The 20,703-nt window shown below is 40.4% G+C and overlaps 1 protein-coding gene across 3 annotated transcripts in view; it reads left to right on the top strand.

Annotated features, from left to right (window-relative positions):
* Positions 1–20,703, top strand: part of LOC121532297 (cGMP-dependent protein kinase 1) — a 215,892-nt gene that overhangs the window by 56,232 nt on the left and 138,957 nt on the right. For all 3 annotated transcript variants that reach the window (XM_041838310.2, XM_041838196.2, XM_041838285.2), the window contains exon 3: positions 8,539–8,652. In XM_041838310.2, the coding sequence (XP_041694244.1) occupies positions 8,539–8,652 (114 nt within the window). The remainder of the gene's footprint in view (positions 1–8,538; positions 8,653–20,703) is intronic.

The raw sequence follows: 20,703 nt of genomic DNA, 5'->3' as shown, positions 1-20,703 counted from the left end.
AATGGCATATTATTATTATTATTATTATTTTTAGCGTAATTCAGCCGCCACATCCAACTCTTTCCTTGTGTAGCGGCTATCTAATGATCAACTGCACCATTTTATCATACATTTATCTCCATTATACTATTGTGCTGGCACTGGCTTCGCAATTAACACACGCTGTTCTAATTAGTGTGACCCAAAGAGCTGCATCGCTATCAACACTTCAATAACAGATGTAGCAGATTAGTTTACTCTTACACAGTAAATCAAGGATACATTTTTGGGGTTAAATTGACTCTACTGGGAGTTATCTTAACCCTCAAGAGAGTGATATGCTCCCTGGACTTAGTGTTGATAACTGGAGTTGATTAGTACGGAGTACTTTCAACTCAATTGAGAGTAACCAGAGACAGGGAGTTAAAATCTATGGAGTTATGCACTGATGTGGGAGGGGCCTCATTTACAATATTTCCCAGCATGCTCTGTTGCAGGTTGATTTTTTAAAATTGTTTGTTTCAATATCTGTGTACATTTTTCTAAACTAATCTAATCTGTAAGTGTTTGGATTTATAGCAACCGTTAGTGAGATGGCTGTTCCAGTTTACATGCTCTGTATTCTCCTTGTACTGTATTTTCCTTCCTACTCTGACAGGCATTCTAAATGCAAGTCATCTTTGATGTGAAAGTGCTGGATGTCTTTCCTGCAAGTTGGATCTAACAGATATTGGATATCACATTGCAAACCACCATAATGTGACATATTAAGAAATATTTAAATATGGCTTTACACCCATATAACTCAAAGGAAGTAAACTGAAAGAAAAATGTACTCTGCTGGAGTTTATCATTAATTCAAAACAACACAGAAAAGTGTAAAATGGCAAGGGAGTTGATTAAAAACAACAACAACACTGAAAATAGTAAAATGGCAATTGGAGTTAAATTTAAGCAACTCTCTGTGAGTTGGATATTTACTCCATTTAGTGCCGCGTTAACGCCAATAATATCAACACCAAGACCGTTGAATCAGTATTTATTTATATTTTTTACAGTGTTGTCTAATTAGATTTACAAGTCTGTTTGACAGACGCCAAAGTAGTTAATCAATAGGCATACGATTAGATAAATGAGTAATTACATATAATGATCCCTAGTCTGCAGGATATGATTTGTGTTTTTAATTATATATTTTTCTGGCAGGTGTTAAATGACTAAACGCCATGTTGTATGTTGAGACTGAGGCCACAGTCATCAGTCATCAGTAGATAAGTAATGACCGCACATCTGTCCTCAACTATGCTTTTCTCCTTCTAGGCACCATATGTAAATGAATGCTGAATGAAATGTACAGTATTTTCATCTGTTACTATTCAGTTGTTGATACATTTAACATGTTGCTGGCTGCAGCTGAGACGTGCTTACAAGAGCCCGTTGAGAGAGAGAGAGAGAGAGAGAGAGAGAGAGAGAGAGAGAGAGAGAGAGAGAGAGAGAGAGAGAGAGAGAGAGAGAGAGAGAGAGAGAGAGAGAGAGAGAGAGAGAGAGAGAGAGAGAGAGAGAGAGAGAGAGAGAGAGAGAGAGAGAGAGAGAGAGCTACTGTATGTTAGGAGGAGGGTTGGGAAGTAACGGATCACATGTAATCCGTTACATGTAATCTGATTACCCCCAAAAAATGTAACTGTAATCAGATACGTTACCAGCAAAAGTATTGTAATCAGATTACAGATACTTTTGAAAAACTAGATTACTTATTGGATTCTTTTTAAATTCAGAAAGGATTTTTGCGAGAAAATAAAATACATTATGACAGTGTTCTGTTTTCTCAATGACATTGAAATCAGCATTGAAAAAAGGTGTGAGAGTCTGTCCACAAGTCAGAGACCACTGTGATGACACACCTAATGATGACCACCAATCAGAGACCACAATGATGACACACCTAATGATGACCACCAATCAGAGACCACTGTGATGACACACCTAATGCTTTTGATGGATCCTTTTTGTCTTCTTCTAATGCCTCTTAAAGGGAAAGTAATCCCAAAGTAACTGAGTAATCAGGTTACGTTACTGAGTTTGGGTAATCCAAAATGTACGTTACTGATTATAATTTTGGAAAGGTAGCTATTAACTGTAACGGATTACATTTATAGAAAGTAACCTACCCAACCCTGGTCAGGAAGAGCTTGTACGTATACAAACATGACATTCTCTCTACATGGGTAGGGTACTTGGGCTAACGTATAAGTCATGACCTGACAGCAGGTTTACTTGACTTCCTATTTTCTTATTTTCTTTGCCCATTGGCAAGTTACCTTCAGGAAATGAAGACACCCCCCTATTTCTTTAGATGACTTGTGGAATAGCAGGGAGCCTTTGTGAATGGATTTAATAGCCTATTGGCTACAGAGAGGGAGCTCAGTCAATCGATTTCATCCCATCTTCTGTGTGCAAACACCCAGTTGTCCAGAATTGCCAAACCCTTAACTCTCTGCCTTCCTGTCGGTGCTTATTTGTGCTTGAATATATGCCATTATCCTCAAGGTAATTTACTATTGACTTGGCTCATTCACAATGAGGGATGAACGCGACATTTCAAATGTTTTACATTTACATACTGTAAGCCTTGCCATGAGGACTATAACCTAAAAATGCTACATCACAAAACAGGGTTGTAGGCTGCTGAATTCTTCCCAGGTTGTGTGTTCTATTTTAATTACTCAGTAACAACATTATTCTTTATTTTTATTTATTTTGACATGTAATTAACATGTTACATAGCACTTCCATTATTGCTTTGTAATTGCATAGTAATGTAAAGTGTATTGAACTGAATTAAATAAGACAGTGGACACACCGTTGGCATGGCTGCCAGGGTCTGGCATCGTGACACCTGTGAGTGGCACCGGCTGGCAGAGGTCTTACAGTACATCTTCATTACAACAGGGGCACAGATTTGACAAGCCTTGTCAAGGTGTGTAGTGCTGCCAATGTGTGTCATGTGTGCCCCCCCAGGCAGACCGTTTAACGTGTGAATGTCTCTGGTGTTCCTCTCATGCTGGGCTGTGTACATGCTTCGAGTGGTCTCTCCCCCATGTGTGAAAGCATCTCCAGACTCTCCTCAGGCGCTTGCTTTTTGTGTGCAACCAGACAGAGCACTGAGACTGTTGCCAGGGTTTTTAATGCGTCACTCTACTTAATGCTTTTCAGTGTTCTCACTCTGTGTTTTTGCACCTACAGTAGAGATATGGCGGTACTGTGCTATCGATGCAGTATGAATCCCATCAGTGATCATGGACAATGTGTTTTCACATGATTTCACATGTAAAATGTCACATGTGAAGTAATGGGATACTGTATTTTATTTTTATTTCACCTTTATTTAACCAGGTAAGCCAGTTGAGAACAAGTTCTCATTTACAACTGCGACCTGGCCAAGATAAAGCAAAGCAGTGCGATAAAAACAACACAGAGTTACATGTGTATTAGTGTTTTGTTATTTATTTACTGTCAATTGCAATGCACTTGGGTACTTTTTGGCCTGTCCTGCAAATTAACTTGGCATGCCTCACTTGCAATTGCATTTAAACAGATAGGATACATTAGATGTGCTTATGGCACAAAATCATGATTTGACAGTTTTTCCCAAGTTCTCAGTTGTCTTGAAAGCACCAATAGACGCGTTTCCCACTAGTAATTACCAGTCGGAAGGCCGTTCAAGTGGATCTTTACCAGTCGTATGAGATAAATTCCCACTTCCCACTTGGTTACGAACGAAGCATTAGGTTAAATTATTACTGCACTTTGAAATGTAGGTGGGGGCAATGTGCTTTTGGGGGCTCATTATCATATTTGCGGGCATGGTCTAAAATATGTTGTATTTGTGCCAACTGTCAGTGGAAATGTTGTACCAGTTTAAGTGGTTTTATCATTATGTTGACAAAGGTTGAGCATCCCTTTTGAAATGTTCTGTTCTGAAATGTTTGTAAGGATGGGTGAGACTCAAGCGCTGCAGCATTGAGAGGTTACTGTGCACATTCTAGTAGCTTAATGGTAGCTGGTTCACTGGAAGTTAATGTTTAATTTTCAAGAATATACTGTCAACTAGTTACAAGTGGGTTATTGTAAAGTTCACAGTAACTTACTGTAGCTAATCCATCACACTGACTGACATGATGGTCTGGTAGGAATACACAAAAAATGTATGCACGCATGACTGTAAGTCGCTTTGGATAAAAGCGTCTGCTAAGTGGCATATTATTATATTATAAAGTGAGTGTTACAATTACATTGTGACTAGCTGTAAATGAAATAGGGTATGGTTATTTGGTACCACATGCAATTATGTCAGTCTTTAACAAGGCTACAGAAGTGACAGTGTACAAGCTTAATGTTTATGAACAGAGCACATTAACTGGCCTCCCTTATGGTAGACCAAAATGAGCCAACTGAAAGCCACGCCTCAAATAAGCCACGCCTGCAATCTTCTGATACGCTGCTACTGTTACAGTATGCTGCCAATCAGCAACTGAATTGCATGTTGTCAACAGAAGATTCAGTGAAGGCACAGTATGTTATTGGCAAGATTGCTAGTGCAGCAAGAGTCCCGTAAGGTAAAATTTTGCCATTAAGTAAATGTGAATTTTACAATAACTTACTGGCAAAAAGTCTCCAGTTAAGTAATGGCAAATTCACAGCAACTTCTGGCAACAAGTTGCCATTAAGTTACCTGAAAATGCACAATAACCCCTTCACAGTAGTGATGTTATGTTTGATACCGGAGTTCCGAGGCATGCATCGAGATCGCTAAGCAGCTAACTTTGAAGCGGTGTGCCGATGCGTGTATCACTTTATCATAAGTATGTCATCAATGACGTCCAAAGCTTTGTTTGATCAAGTGCTTTTTCAAACTGTGTGTTGCAAAATGCAAGATCCCACTCATACCACCGTGGTTCCGGTGCTTTCTTCGATGCCAAGCTGCTTTCAAACACCGACCTCTACTGGACACCGTACTTACAAATATAGTTAGGATGTTGTACATGTAGTTTCTCCTGATGAGTAGCTTAGTAGGTAGAGTCGGTAACTGAGGCACATGAGGGTATGAGATCAGATCCTGTTGAAGGCAAACTATTTTGAAAGTTGTTTTATGTGAAACCACAACTTTCTGCATTGTTGATCAAATAGTATGTTTTATTTAGTATAGTATAAGCATCTGTCTTAAGCATGCTAAATAATGCCATAGATTCCGTTTAAGAAACATAGTCAACTTGAAGGCAAAAAAGAGGTCCATGACACAACTTTGTAAGAACGTCCTAAAAACATCCTTGGGGATGTCCCTAGAACAAACTGGGAAGTAGACGAAACCTACAGGGGACCATGACTATTTAAATAGAATTAATGCCAATTATGCCTTTCAAAGTAAAATATTGTAAATTACATTTAACACCTGGGCTCACGTGTCACATTATCACATGTTGAAATTTTGCATCCCCATGTTGTCACATTTATCTCACATTAATTTCATAGGAGATCATGTTCTCACGTGCTCACACGTTGTCACGTGTAGTTTTATGTTACCACATGTTGCTTCATGTGTTGTCACATGTTGCTTCACATTGTCAAGTTATCACATTAACTTCACATTAAATCACATGTGATCACAGGAGATCACATGTTCATGTGAAATTCATGTGTTTTTTCCTTAAGGGAGACAGATCTCAACAAGCTCCTTTTAAAGAAATACTGTACAACTAACACCTATTGAACCCATTGTAAATACGTCTTTCTATACCTATGGGGTTGTTATGCCAGTTGTCTCCTCTAGTGTAGCAGTGATTCATTCATCAGGTGTATTATTAGGAGGATTTAGTGACAGAAGACCAGCTCGATTAAAAGACCAATCTGGTCCATCTTGCTATTGTCTAGTAGAGGCAGATTGTGTCCGCTCTTATTTATGAATGCCAGGGCCTTTCAGGATATTAACCAATTAAACAGGCTCCCCTGAGATGTAAATGAATCCCATGCTGTTCTGGCAGGAAATACAATGACGACTGATACAGAGCATCGTGATGCCCTGGTACCATGCTCCATGGACTTGACTCTGAGATATCGTGACTGAGATAAACGCTGTATCCTATTGTCCACCATGTCCTCCCTACCGTTTCTCCCTTATTGTGCTGTCACTCCATCACAGATAAAGCTGTCAGGTGATGATGGATATCTAATAAACGTGTTAGGAAGGAAGGAGGGAGGGCACAGCAAGATAACTCGCTCTGTGTGCGAAGACTATTACTTTTTACAGTCGCAGGTGTTAACGCTTTCAACCGCTTGGTATGGCAACTGGGGCCGAGTACATCACTGGGGCCGAGTTCCCTGAAATCCAGGACCTCTATACCAGGCTGTGTCAGAGGAAGGCCCTAAAAATGGTCAAAGACTCCAGCCACCCAAGTCACAGTCTGTTCACTCTGCTACCGCACAACAAGTGGTACCGGAGCGCCATGTCTGGGACCAAAAGGCTGAACAGTTCATTAAACGGCTACCCAGACTTTCTGCTTTTCACCCCCTACCTACATGTACATAGTACTTCAATCAACCACCTTACCAAACCTACATGTACATATTACCTCAATCAATCACCCCAACTACCTCGTACCCCAGTACACAAACTCGGTACCGGTACTCCTTGTATATAGCCTGTATACAGTATATTCTTGTTATTGTTATTTTATTGCGTTACTATTTTCTTATTATCTATTTGTTAATTTTCATACTTTTTAACTGCATTGTTGGGAAATGGTTCGTAAGTAAGCATTTCAAGTCTACACTTGTTGTATTCGGCGCATGTGACAAATTCAATTTGATGTGATTTAAAACCCCAGCATATTCCTTTGGTCCATTTTCACATTTTCTTTTTTTAAGGTGAAGTTACGTAACAGTCAGGATAATATCAGAACTTGTTTGAAGGGAGTAGATATGTGTCCATATTTAATTTCCCAGCTGATAAAGGAGCAGCCAACAGTGCTGGCAAAGAATTCTCCCTCCAGAAGCCTTAGATGGAAGAGAGGCTGTTGATGCTGTCACCATTTGGATCAATTCCACACAGCTGTAGTCGGTGAACCGCACCGCCGGTACCGTCAAACCAGATCAACAGTGTTTTGTCTTTTTGTCTAAACGCAGAGGTGTTTTTGGGAGGAAATGCTCCAGTTATTTGGCAAACGTATGATGTTCAGTGAACACAATGCAACCCTGATTGTGAAATAAAAAGTAAGAAGGTGTAAAATCTAGAGATAAATATTTATCTTTAAAGCATCTCAGTATTGATTGTACTGCTGGAGGGATGGCAGAGGTTTACATCTAACCCTCGATTCTGCTCAGGGAACGGACCAGGGCCTGGTTTCCCAGAAGCATCTTAAGACGAAGTTCATTGTTAGAACCTTCAAAGGAGCATCGTTAAATCTCTGAGCTGTTTCCCACAACCATTGTTACTAATGTCACACTTGAAAGCACTCATAATCGACTGCCTTAGACCCCTCGTAGAACAGCTAAGGGTGTCGTTAGAATACTTTTTGCCCACCCGAGTCTGTTCACACACAGGAGATCTTTGCTAAATACACAATGGAAATGTTTATCTGTCTCTCTGTGACCGCCAATAACTAAAATAATTGTACACCACGCTATGGGACTCCCGGTCACTGCTGGTTGTGACACAGCCTGGGATTGAATCTGGGTCTGTAGTGACGCCTCAAGCACTGCAATGTAGTGCCTTAGACCGCTGCGCCACTCGGGAGGCCCGTTGTGTAGTTATTCTAATGTTAATATAAGGATGTGAATAGATAAAGCTGCTCTGAAGGCAGCACGGCCTTCTTGCCGTCCTCTAAGTATTGACATATGCTCCAACAATGCACTTAGCGAACAGTCTCTCTATGTGGTGTTTTGGTAAAGGCATGTTACACATTAAGCCGTTAAGAGAACAAGGCATCGTTAAAACACTCATAGGCTTAAGTTCGATCACTGTCGGGAAACCCACCCCAGGGGAATGGTCAGCCTGTTCTGATTAGAGAATGCCAGTCCTTCATCTGGTGCCAGTCTGTAAACTGTGACCTGTTGCTACTTGGTGAATCACCAGCTTGCCAGAATCAGACTGCAGAGATTTTGGAGCCTGCCAGTCTCTGCTGGACATTCAGCGACATTCAGTCCCTCACATTCCAGCAATGCTTTCAATCCCCACATCTATCGCTTCGTAATGATCTAAAACTGTTTTGCTAATCCTTTCCCCTCATTTTGTCTCTCAGCCAGTGTCCTATTTTTCAGCTGAGCCCATTATCGTAGTCTGCATACCATTCTGCTGTAATCCCTCTCTACACCCGGTGCTCATGTCCCGGTTAAGTAACGAATTGAGACTTTTATTCTAATGCATTAGCCACGACTCCCCAATCTGGGCAACAGCGGCGTGAAGTAGCACGGTCACATTTACAGCCTGTCATGCTCACTTTCACGGGCCGTGCATCAGCGGGGGAAATGAAAGAGTGTGCTCTGCTCTGTCGTTTTTCCTTGCAGATGGGAAGGTGGAGGTGACCAAGGAGAGCATGAAGCTGTGCACCATGGGACCTGGGAAGGTGTTTGGAGAGCTGGCCATCCTCTACAACTGCACCAGGACGGCCACCGTCAAGAGTAAGTTTGACCAGTATAAGTGAGGCAGTGGGTTGCCCATGCACTGAACACCATAATTGAATTCAGTTATAAGCTTGGCCATAACTGTCCACAATCAGCCATATACTCCCTGAACCTGATTTACTAAGCATTTACACCTGTTATTTTCAGAAGATAATAAAATAAAATAAATACGTATCCTTATCCAAGCATTGTAAATCAGAATGACTGGCCTTTCAACAGCAGTGAGTTGAGCTGAGGGAGATAATGCGTAAAGAACAAATGATCATTCTCTGAGCATTGTTTGAGTCACTTGTATTTATATCTACACGACATGGAATCAGACAGATAATTCCTCCTTTTATAAAATCATTGCAGGTGAACACAGTAGTCGATTTGATTAAGTCTACCTTCCAGATACTGAAGACAGCCTCTGAATAATTTTCTGTGCTTTGAATGGTTACATTCCTGCTTTTGTCAAACACAGAGAGAGACATATTGAGCACACACACAGAATACCACCTCTATCCTGAGGAAATACTCTTTCTACCTATTCACTGTGATGAATCATTGAAAAATAAATGTGTACCTGGAATTCCTGTTGGGCATATTTGTTTTTATAAAGCACCTTCAAGCAACGAAATGTCTTTTGACATATGTAAAGTCAGATTGGTATGTAAACATGACCGAAAGCATTATCTTATCATGGCCATATAGTTCCTTACTATAATGGTAAGAGTAGCAGCTGTTGCTGAATAAATATCTGATTAGGCTATTTCATGCGCAGCATCCATTCAAATTGTTTTCATATATCCAAAATAGGTTTCAGGGAAGGCTTAGAGCATAGCGAATACACCCACTCGAACACTCCCACACATTAATTTAGGTCTGTAACCACACAACCCACCAACATGCACACACACATACACACAGACCATCGTCACAAAGATGTTAATTATTATTTCACAGTTTTCATACATTGTTTGTACTTTCGAAGAGAAGATGATTTTATTGTGTAAATAGGTTAATGAGTCAGTCTACACCCCAAAAAAGTAGGATTCCTCAAGGGCTCTTTAGGAAGGGTTATGGTTCTATGTGGAACCATACTGACCCAAAGAATCCTTTGAGCCCTTCAATTGTTCTTTGCAGTTCAAAAAAAGTGTTATTTTCTCTTAGAGTGACAATTAAAATGTAGGGGCGGCGGCGTGTTCGAATATTTTGGGGCGGGGTTTTACACACAGCTCTTTTTGTGCAACCGTGAGTGAGAGTGTCATTCCAGTTTATCTAATTTGTTGTGTTATGCTATTGCAACTTATACAGTGCTATGAAAAAGTATTTGCCTCCTTTTTTAAATTTTCTTTACTTTTGCATATTTGTGATACTGAATGTTATCAGATCTTCAACCAAAACCTAATTTTAGATAAAGGGAACATAAATGGACAAATATCACAACAATTACATATTTATTTCATTTATTTCATAAACAAAGTTATGCAACACCCAATTCCCCTGTGTGAAAAAGTAATTGCCCCCTTACACTCAATAACTGGTTGTGCCACCTTTAGCTGCAATGACTCCAACCAAATGCTTCCTGTAGTGGTTGATCAGTCTCTCACGTCGCTGTGGAGGAATTTTGGCCCACTCTTCCATGCAGAACTGCTTTAATTTTCAAGCATGAACTGCTCGTTTCAAGTCCTGCCACAACATCTCAATTGGGATTAGGTCTCGACTTTGACTAGGCCATTCCAAAACTTCCAATTTGTTGCTTTTTAGCAATTTTCATGTAGACTTGATTGTGTGTTTTGGATCATTGTCTTGCTGCATGACCCAGCTGCGCTTCAGCTTCAGCTCACAGACGGATGGTCTGACATTCTCCTGTAGAATTCTCTGATACAGAGCAGAATTCATGGTTCCTTCTATTAAGGCAAGTCGTCCAGGTCCTGAGGCAGCAAAGCATCCCCAAACCATCACACCACCACCACCATGCTTGACCTTTGGTATGATGTTCTTACTGTGGAATGCAGAGTTTGGTTTTCGCCAGGCATTACTGGAACCATGTCATCCAAAAAGTTATACTTTTGAATCATCTGTCCATAGAACGTTCTTCCAAGAGTCTTGATGATCATCCAGGTGCTTTTTGGCAAACTTGAGTCAACTTTTTGGACGAGATGGGTCCCATTATGCCTGGCGAAAACCAAACACTGCATTCCACAGTTCGTAGGCAAGTTCTATGCATTTGAGGCTACTAAACTGGTCCGCGAAATTCTTGATATGTTTATCAAACTCAGACTCCGGCAGGGATGTAGCTCAGTTGGTAGAGCATGGCGTTTGCAACGCCAGGGTTGTGGGTTAGATTCCCACTGGGGGCCAGTATGATTTTTTTTTTTAAATCATGTATGCACTCACTAACTGTAAGTCGCTCTGGATAAGAGCGTCTGCTAAATGACTAAAATGTAAATGTAAAATGTAAGAAGGTAGAGAAGAGCTTTATTATGGACAGACTTCTCCCCATCTTAGCTACTGTTGTATCAATATGTTTTGACCATGACAGTTTACAATCCAGGGTTACTCCAAGCAGTTTAGTCACCTCAACTTGCTCAATCTCCACATTATTTATTACAAGATTTAATTGAGGTTTGGAGTTTAGTAAATGATTTGTTCCAAATACAATGCTTTTAGTTTTAGAAATATTTAGGACTAACTTATTCCTTGCCACCCACTCTGAAACTAACTGCAACTCTTTGTTAAGTGTTGCAGTCATTTCAGTCGCTGTAGTAGCTGACATGTATAGTGTTGAGTCATCCGCATACATAGACACTCCTGCTTTACTCAAAGCCAGTGGCGTGTCATTAGTAAAGATTGAAAAAGTAATGGGCCTAGACGGCTTCCCTGGGGAATTCCTGATTCTACCTGGAGTATGTTGGAGAGGCTTCCATTAATGAACACCCTCTGTGTTCTGTTAGACAGGTAACTCTGTATCCACAATATAGCAGGTGGAGTAAAGCCACATCACATACGTTTTTCCAGCAGCAGACTATGATCGATAATGTCAAAAGCCACACTGAAGTCTAACAAAACAGCCCCCACAATCTTTTTATCATCAATTTCTCTCAGCCAATCATCAGTCATTAGTGTAAGTGCTGTGCTTGTTGAATGTCCTTCTCTATAAGCATGCTGAAAGTTTGTTGTCAATTTGTTTACTGTAAAATACATCTGGTCAAACACAATATTTTCCAATAGTTTACTAAGAGTTGGTAACAGGCTAATTGGTTGGCTATTTGAGCCAGTAAAGGGGGCTTTACTATTCTTAGGTAGCGGAATGACTTTTGCTTCCCTCCAAGCCTGGGGGCACACACATTCTAGTAGGCTTAAATTGAAATTATGGCAAATACAGTGAGGGAAAAAAGTATTTGATCCCCTGCTGATTTTGTATGTTTGCCCACTGACAAAGACATGATCAGTCTATAATTTTAATGGTAGGGTTATTTGAACAGTGAGAGACAGAATAACAACAAATAAATCCAGAAAAATGCATGTCAAAAATGTTATAAATTGATTTGCATTTTAATGAGGAAAATAAGTATTTGACCCCTCTGCAAAACATGACATTAATACTTGGTGGCAAAACCCTTGTTGGCAATCACAGAGGTCAGACGTTTCTTGTAGTTGGCCACCAGGTTTGCACACATCTCAGGAGGGATTTTGTCCCACTCCTCTGCAGATCTTCTCCAAGTCATTAAGGTTTCGAGGCTGACGTTTGGCAACTCGAACCTTCAGCTCCCTCCACAGATTTTCTATGGGATTAAGGTCCGGAGACTGGCTAGGCCACTCCAGGACATTCATGTGCTTCTTCTTGAGCCACTCCTTTGTTGCCTTGGCCGTGTGTTTTGGGTCATTGTCATGCTGGAATACCCATCCACGACCCATTTTCAATGCCCTGGCTGAGGGAAGGAGGTTCTCAACCAAGATTTGACGGTACATGGCCCTGTCCATCGTCCCTTTGATGTGGTGAAGTTGTCCTGTCCCCTTAGCAGAAAAACACCCACAAAGCATAATGTTTCCATCTCCATGTTTGACGGTGGGGATGGTGTTCTTGGGGTCATAGGCAGCTTTCCTCCTCCTCCAAACACGGCGAGTTGAGTTGATGCCAAAGAGCTCGATTTTGGTCTCATCTGACCACAACACTTTCACCCAGTTCTCCTCTGAATCATTCAGATGTTCATTGGCAAACTTCAGACGGGCCTGTATATGTGCTTTCTTGAGCAGGGGGACCTTGTGGGCACTGCAGGATTTCAGTCCTTCACGGCGTACTGTGTTACCAGTTGTTTTCTTGGTGACTATGGTCCCAGTTGCCTTGAGATCATTGACAAGATCCTCCCGTGTAGTTCTGGGCTGATTCCTCACCGTTCTCATGATCATTGCAACTCCACGTGGTGAGATCTTGCATGGAGCCCCAGGCCGAGGGAGATTGACAGTTATTTTGTGTTTCTTCCATTTGCGAATAATCGCACCAACTGTTGTCACCTTCTCACCAATCTGCTTGGCGATGGTCTTGTAGCCCATTCCAGCCGTGTAGGTCTACAATCTTGTCCCTGACAGCCTTGGAGAGCTCTTTGGTCTTGGCCATGGTGGAGAGTTTGGAATCTGATTGATTGATTGCTTCTGTGGACAGGTGTCTTTTATACAGGTAACAAGCTGAGATTACGAGCACTCCCTTTAAGAGTGTGCTCCTAATCTCAGCTCGTTACCTGTATAAAAGACACCTGGGAGCCAGAAATCTTTCTGATTGAGAGGGGGTCAAATACTTATTTCCCTCATTAAAATGCAAATCAATTTATAAAATTTTTCACATGCATTTTTCTGGATTTTTTTGTTGTTATTCTGTCTCTCACTGTTCAAATAAACCTACCATTAAAATTATAGACTGATCATTTCTTTGTCAGTGGGCAAACGTACAAAATCAGCAGGGGATCAAATACTTTTTTCCCTCACTCTAGGAGTGGCAATATCGTCTACTATTATCCTCAGTAATTTTCCATCCTAAGCAATCTGCCTAAACATTGTTGGAAGTACAATAGACCAACATAGCTACGGTAGTAGGTCACAGCTGTGTTCTGGAAAACATTGGTAGATCATGGGTGGTGTACACATTGTGGTACTCATGTGAATTTTCGTTCGTTTTCAGCTTCAGACCAATTCCTACTTCTCACTTAAAACGTGTTTTTAAAAAAATGTAATTTCCATAGTTTTTACACCGGAAGGTGATTATACAACATTATTATACAACATTGTAAACTGGGTGGTTCGATCCCTGAATGCTGATTGGCTGACAGCCGTGGTATATCAGACCATATACTACGGGTAAGACAAAACATTTATTTTAACAGCTCTAATTACGTTGGTAACCAGTTTAAAATAGCAATAAGGCACCTCAGGAGTTTGTGATATATGGCCAATATACCATGGCTAAGGGCTGTGTCCAGGCACACCGCGTTGCGTCATGCATAAGAACAGACTTAGCCATGGTATATTGACCATATACAGTACCACACCCCCTCGGGCCTTATTGCTTGATTATAATACAGCATTGTTGAATACGCGGTTCTGATTGGCTGGAAGGGCATTCTAGAATGGACATTAAAACCAGATAACGGGTTCTCAACTTAACTGAATGAGGGGGATTCAGGGTCAGATACAAGCACATTTCTCTCAGGGTTAACTGATATGTGACTATATATTGATTATAATACAGCAAAACAAAGCATTACCTGTAAACAATGGTGAGTTATTACAAAATATTAACTTTACAATCAAACGTACCTTTATCAGATATAGTAAAATGTGTACATACAATTCAGGGATGGCCACAAATTGCTCTTTGAGAGCTACAGGGTTATGCAGGCTTTCTTGTTCAAGCCCAGTTCTACCTTACCTGATTCTACTATTCAAGGTCTTGATGAACAGCTGAGGTCTTGATGAACAGCTGAGTAGTGGAATCAGGTGTGGTAGCACTTGGCTTCAACAAAAAAGCCTGCATAACCCTGTGGCTCGTCAATAGCAATTTTGGTAACTCCTGATACAAACATTGTGACAAATGTGAAACTGCTGAGAAACACCTGTAAAATACAAAGTCATTATACAAGTACAAAACACTTTTAAGAATACATATTTACAAATCTGACATTGGATAGGTGCTCTAAATCCTCTAGCTACAAATGTTCTTAGTAATGCTGTACACAGCTGTCCAGCTAAAGATCACACATTAATACCCACATTTATAAATGGCAGTGCCTTCAGAAAGTAGTCACGCCCCTTGACTTTTTCCACATTTTGTTGTGTTACAAAGTGGGATTAAAATGGATTTCATTGTCTTTTTCTTTGTCAACGATCAACACAAAGTACTCTGCAATGTCAAAGTGGAAGAAAATTCTAACATTTGTAAAAAATTTATGAACAATTTAACACTAACATATCTTTATTACATAAGTATTCAATTCCCTGAGTCAATACATGTTTGAATCACCATTGGCAGCGATAACAGCTGTGAGTTTTTCTGGGTAAGTCTCAAATAGCTTTCCACACCTGGATTGTGCAACATATGCCCATTATTCTTATCAAAATTATTTAAGCTCTGTCAAATTGGTTGTTGATCATTGCTAGACAACCATTTTCAAGTCTTGCCATAGATTTTCAAGCACATTTAAGTCGAAACTGTAACTTGGCCACTCAGGAACATTCACTGTCTTCTTGGTAAACAACTCCAGTGTAGATTTGGCCTTGTGATTTAGGTTATTGTCCCGTTGAAAGGTGAATTCATCTCCCAGTATCTGGTGGAAAGCAGACTGAAACAGGTTTTCCTCTGGGATTTTGCCTGTACTTAACTACATTCTGTTTTTTTTTTATCCTGAAAAACTCCCCAGTCCTTAACGATTGCAAGCATACCCATAACATGATGCAGCCAGCACTATGTTTGAAAATATGGAGAGTGGTACTCGGTAATGTATTGGATTTGCTCCAAACATAACACTTTGTATTCAGAACAAGAAGTGAATTGCTTTGCCACATTTTTTGCAATATTACTTTAGTGCCTTGTTACAAACAGGATGCATGTTTTTGAATACTTTTATTATGTATAGGTTTCCTTCTTTTCATGCTGTCATTTAGGTTATTATTGTGGAGTATTTACAATGTTGTTGATCCATCCTCAGTTTTCTCCTATCACTGCCATTGAACTATGTAACTCTGAGCAGTTTCCTTCCTCTCTGGCAACAGAGTTAGGAAAGGAAAAAGGAAAGGGGGATACCTTTATAATGTAATATAATATATATATATATATACACAAATATATTTTATATACATATATATACACACTACCAGTCAAAGGTTTGGACACACCTATTCATTCAAGTTTCTTTTTTCTTTTTTTTACTATTTTTTACATTGTAGACATCAAGACATCAAAACTATGAAATAACACATATGGAATCATGTAGTAACGAAAAAAAGTGTTAAACAAATCAAAATATATTTGAGATTTGAGATTTTTCAAATAGCCACCCTTTGCCTTGATGACAGCTTTGCACACTCTTGGCATTTTCTCAACCAGCTTCATGAGGTAGTCACCTGGAATGCATTTCAATTAACAGGTGTGCCTTCTTCAAAGTTAATTTGTGGAATTTCTTTCCTTCTTAATGCGTTTGAGCCAATCAGTTGTGTTGTGACAAGGTTGGGGGGTATACAGAAGATAGCCCTATTTGGTAAAAGACCAAGTCCATATATGGCAAGAACAGCTCAAATAAGCAAAGAGAAACGATAGTCCATCATTACTTTAAGACATGAATGTCAGTCAATACGGAACATTTCAAGAACTTTGAAAGTTTCTTCAAGTGCAGTCGCAAAAACAATAAAGTGCTATGATGAAACTGGCTCTCATGAGGACCGCCACAGGAATGGAAGACCCAGAGTTACCTCTGCTCCAGAGGAGGAGTTACCAGCATCAGAAATTGCAGCCCAAATAAATGCTTCACAGAGTTCAAGTCACAGACACATCTCAACATCAACCGTTCAGAGGGGACTGTGTGAATCAGGCCTCATGGTCGAATTGCTGCAAAGAAACCACTACTAAAGGACACCAATAAGAAGAAGAGACCTGCTTGGGCCAAGAAACACGAGCAATGGACATTAGACCGGTGGAAATTTGTCCTTTGGTCTGGAGTCCAAATTGGAGATTTTTGGTTCCAACCTCCGAGTCTTTGTGAGACGCGGTGTGGGTGAACAGATGATCTCTGCATGTGTAGTTCCCACCGTAAAGCATGGAGGATGAGGTGTTATGGTGTGGAGGTGCTTTGTTGGTGACACTGTCTGTGATTTATTTAGAATTCAAGGCACACTTAACCAGCATGGCTACCACAGCATTCTGCAGCGATACGCCATCCCATCTGGTTTGGGCTTAGTGGGACTATCATTTGTTTTTCAACAGGACAATGACCCAACACACCTCCAGGCTGTGTAAGGGCTATTTTACCAAGAAGGAGAGTGATGGAGTGCTGCATCAGATGACCTGGCCTCCACAATCTCCCGACCTCAACCCAATTGAGATGGTTTGTGGTGAGTCGGACAGCAGAGTGAAGGAAAAGCAGCCAACAAGTGTGCAGCATATTTGGGAACTCCTTCAAGACTGTTGGAAAAGCATTCCAGGTGAAGCTGGTTGAGAGAATGCCAAGAGTGTGCGAAGCTGTCATCAAGGCAAAATGTGGCTATTTGAAGAATCTCAAATATAAAATATATTTTGATTTGTTTAACACTTTCTTGGTTACTACATATGTGTTATTTCATAGTTATGATGTCTTCTACAATGTAGAAAATAGTAAAAATAAAGAAAAACCCTTGAATGAGTAGGTGGGTCCAAACTTTTGACTGGTACTGTAGTCAGTTGTACAACTGAATGCATTCAACTGAAATGTGTCTTCCGCATTTAACCCCAGGAAGGACGCCTGTATCTTTGTAGTGACTGGGTGTATTGAATCACCATCCAAAGTGTAATTAATAACGTCACCATGCTCAAAGGGATATTCAATGTCTGTTTCTTTTATTTTTACCCATCTACCAATAGGTGCCCTTCTTTGCGAGGCATTGGAAAACCTCCCTGGTCTTTGTGGTTGAATCTGTGTTTGAAATTCACTGCTCAAAAGAGGGACCTTACAGATAATTGTATGTGTGTGTGGTACAGAAATAAGGTAGTCATTCAGAGTGAGTCCATGCAACTTATTATGTGACTTGTTTAGCAAATATTTACACCTGAACTTATTTAGCCTTGCCATAACAAAGGGGTTGAATACTTATTGACTGAAGACATTTCAGCTTTAAATTTAGTATTAATTTGTAAATAGTTTGGAAAAGCTAATTCCACTTTGACATTATGGGGTATTGTGTGTAGGCCAGTGTCAAAAAATCTCAATTAAATCAATTTTAAATTCAGGCTGTAACACAACAGAATGTGGAAAAAGTGTAGGGGTGTGAATACTTTCTGGAGGTACTGTAAATATGAAAACAGATGGGGGCAGAGTTTGAGAGCTGGGCCCGGTTTCCTAAGAGCATCTTAAGGCTAAATTCATAGTTAGAACCTTTGTAGGACTGCAACGCCAGGGTTGTGGGTTCGATTCCCACGGGTGGTATGAAAAATAAAAAAATTATGTATGCACTCACTAACTGTAAGTTGCTCTGGATAAGAGCGTCTGCTAAATGACTAAAATGTAAAATGTAGGAGCATCTTTAAATCTCAGAGCTGTTTCCCAAAACCATCGTTATTAAAGTTGCACTTGAAAACGCTCGTAATCTAACGGCGGCCTCAGACCGTAGAACATCTTTGGTAGATGCTTTTCTGGCCTCCCGCGTCATTTTATACACAGAACATCTAAACATAGAATCACATGTTTTATCCGTCTCTCTGGGACCACGATAACTTCAGAACGAGGTTGACTACAAATCCAAAGTTGTCAATGTCTTTGCAATTGAAACAAAACAAGCAATGTATAAAAAGATGCTTCAAATGAAAACCCGAGATGACTGCATTAAAATAAACTGAGTGTACAAAACATGTACTCTGTTGGCTCCATGTTGACTCCAATGCCTCCCACAGCTATGTCACGTTGGTTGGTTGTCCTTTGGGTGGTGGACCATTCTTTATACACACGGGAAACTGTTGAGTGTGAAAAACCCAGCAGCATTGCAGTTCTTGACACACTCAAACCGGTGCGCCTGGCACCTACTACCATACCCCGTTCAAAGGCACTTTAATATTTTGTCTTTCACATTCACCCTCTGAATGGCACACATAAACAATCCATGTCTCAATTGTCTCAAGGCTTAAAAATCCTTCTTTACCCTGTCTCCTCCCCTTCATCTACACCAGGGTTCTTCAATTCCGGTCCTGGAGGGCCAAAACACCTCTGTTTTTCATCCTCTCCTTCTAATCAGGGGCTAATTCAGACCTGGGACACCAGGTGAGTGCAATTAACTACCAGGTAGAAATAAAAAACAGAAGTGTTTCGGCCCTCCAGGACCGGAATTGAAGAACCCTGATATCTACACTGACTGAAGAGGATTTAACAAGTGACATCAATAAGAGATAATATCTTTCACCTGGTCAGTCTATGTCATGGAAAGAGCTCAGTGTATAAACAGTCATATTGAAATACATTTAATGTTCAATCAGTTGAGTTCTATTTTGCTACTTGAAGGCAATTGTCTGTCATTTGTCTCAACATATTTCATGATGTGTACCCTAAAGTGCGCAATGATGTGCCAAATCGGTGATTTAGTGCATTTTTATTGGGTAACCATTAGATTAAGCCACCTCAATATTTGCAGCCGTAGGTATTAATATCTCTCTAGGAGCTGATCTGTCGTCAGTATTGTGAAATAATTATAATGTTAAGGAAAGATTTGAATGGAGAAAGCTGATCCGAGAGCAACACTTCCTTTCTTTCGATCCTATCAGTATCGACACATGCTACAACAACGCACTTGTCGACCGTTCTCTCTGCGTAGTGTTTTGGGGAACGCATGTTACATCTTCGGCCGTTGTAGGAAAGACGCAACGTTAAAAACACTCGTAAGCCTAAAAATCCATTGCTATCGGGAAACCCTGTTCTCTCCACCATTCTCTCCTCCATAGTAGCAAGAAGCGCGCACTAGTACTAGAACACGCCGTCACACTCCCTGTCCCTTGCCACTCAACGACACCCAATGAACCCAAAGCCTCTTTTAAGAGACACCTAATAAATTAACATAAGCACACACCGTGTTCACGCCTGTGTGTGTGTGTGTTGGAAAAGCCAGGGGGTGTCAAAAACTATACACGAAAGAGAATGGTCAAAATATCCCCTTCGGTAGGGGAACCTAGGATCTTCATATCCCAGCGCGGTGACTACGCTAACTGTTATGCTATGAACCCTGTAATAGATACATCAACTTGATACTCTATTTAAATGGACAGTCTGGTGATGACAGCATGCATTCGTTCCAAAATGTTTTTGTTGTTCATTCACTCAGTACTGATTGAACGTTTATTTCTCTTGCATGGTAAAAAAAAAGTATAAAATAGTTGATGTGTTGAAAACAGTTTATCCTGATCACATAGCTGACCAAGTTAGTAAGCATGTCGTTTTCTTTTGACTGCGCACAGGTTGCACAAGCAAGCAATGATCATTATAATGTTGTTGTTTACCTGGATGCTCTGTGTGCAACCCGCACCCCTGCTACTTTTTGCTTGTGGATGGCGACTTCAGGTTTTCGGGAACACATTGAAAAGTAACTTGACACTGTGTTGATCAGTCAGTGTAAATTTGGATTATAAGGACAAAAAGAAAATGTAATTGACGTACTAGCCGTTGATCATGACTCTCAGTTCTATTACATTTCACATAAGAGTCATTGGACGAAGGCTTCTTCTGTAGGGGGGAGAGTTGTTAAGATCCCAGAGGCTCGGTATAAACATTAACATGTACGGTTTTGGAAGCATAAGGACCTTATCTTTCATATCAGCAATAAATAATTTTCAAAAACAAAAGG

This window comes from Coregonus clupeaformis, chromosome 1 (assembly GCF_020615455.1).
Source record: "Coregonus clupeaformis isolate EN_2021a chromosome 1, ASM2061545v1, whole genome shotgun sequence".
Lineage (NCBI taxonomy): Eukaryota > Metazoa > Chordata > Actinopteri > Salmoniformes > Salmonidae > Coregonus > Coregonus clupeaformis.
Note: the sequence above shows the minus strand (reverse complement) of the source record. Positions and strands in the feature narration are given on the sequence as shown.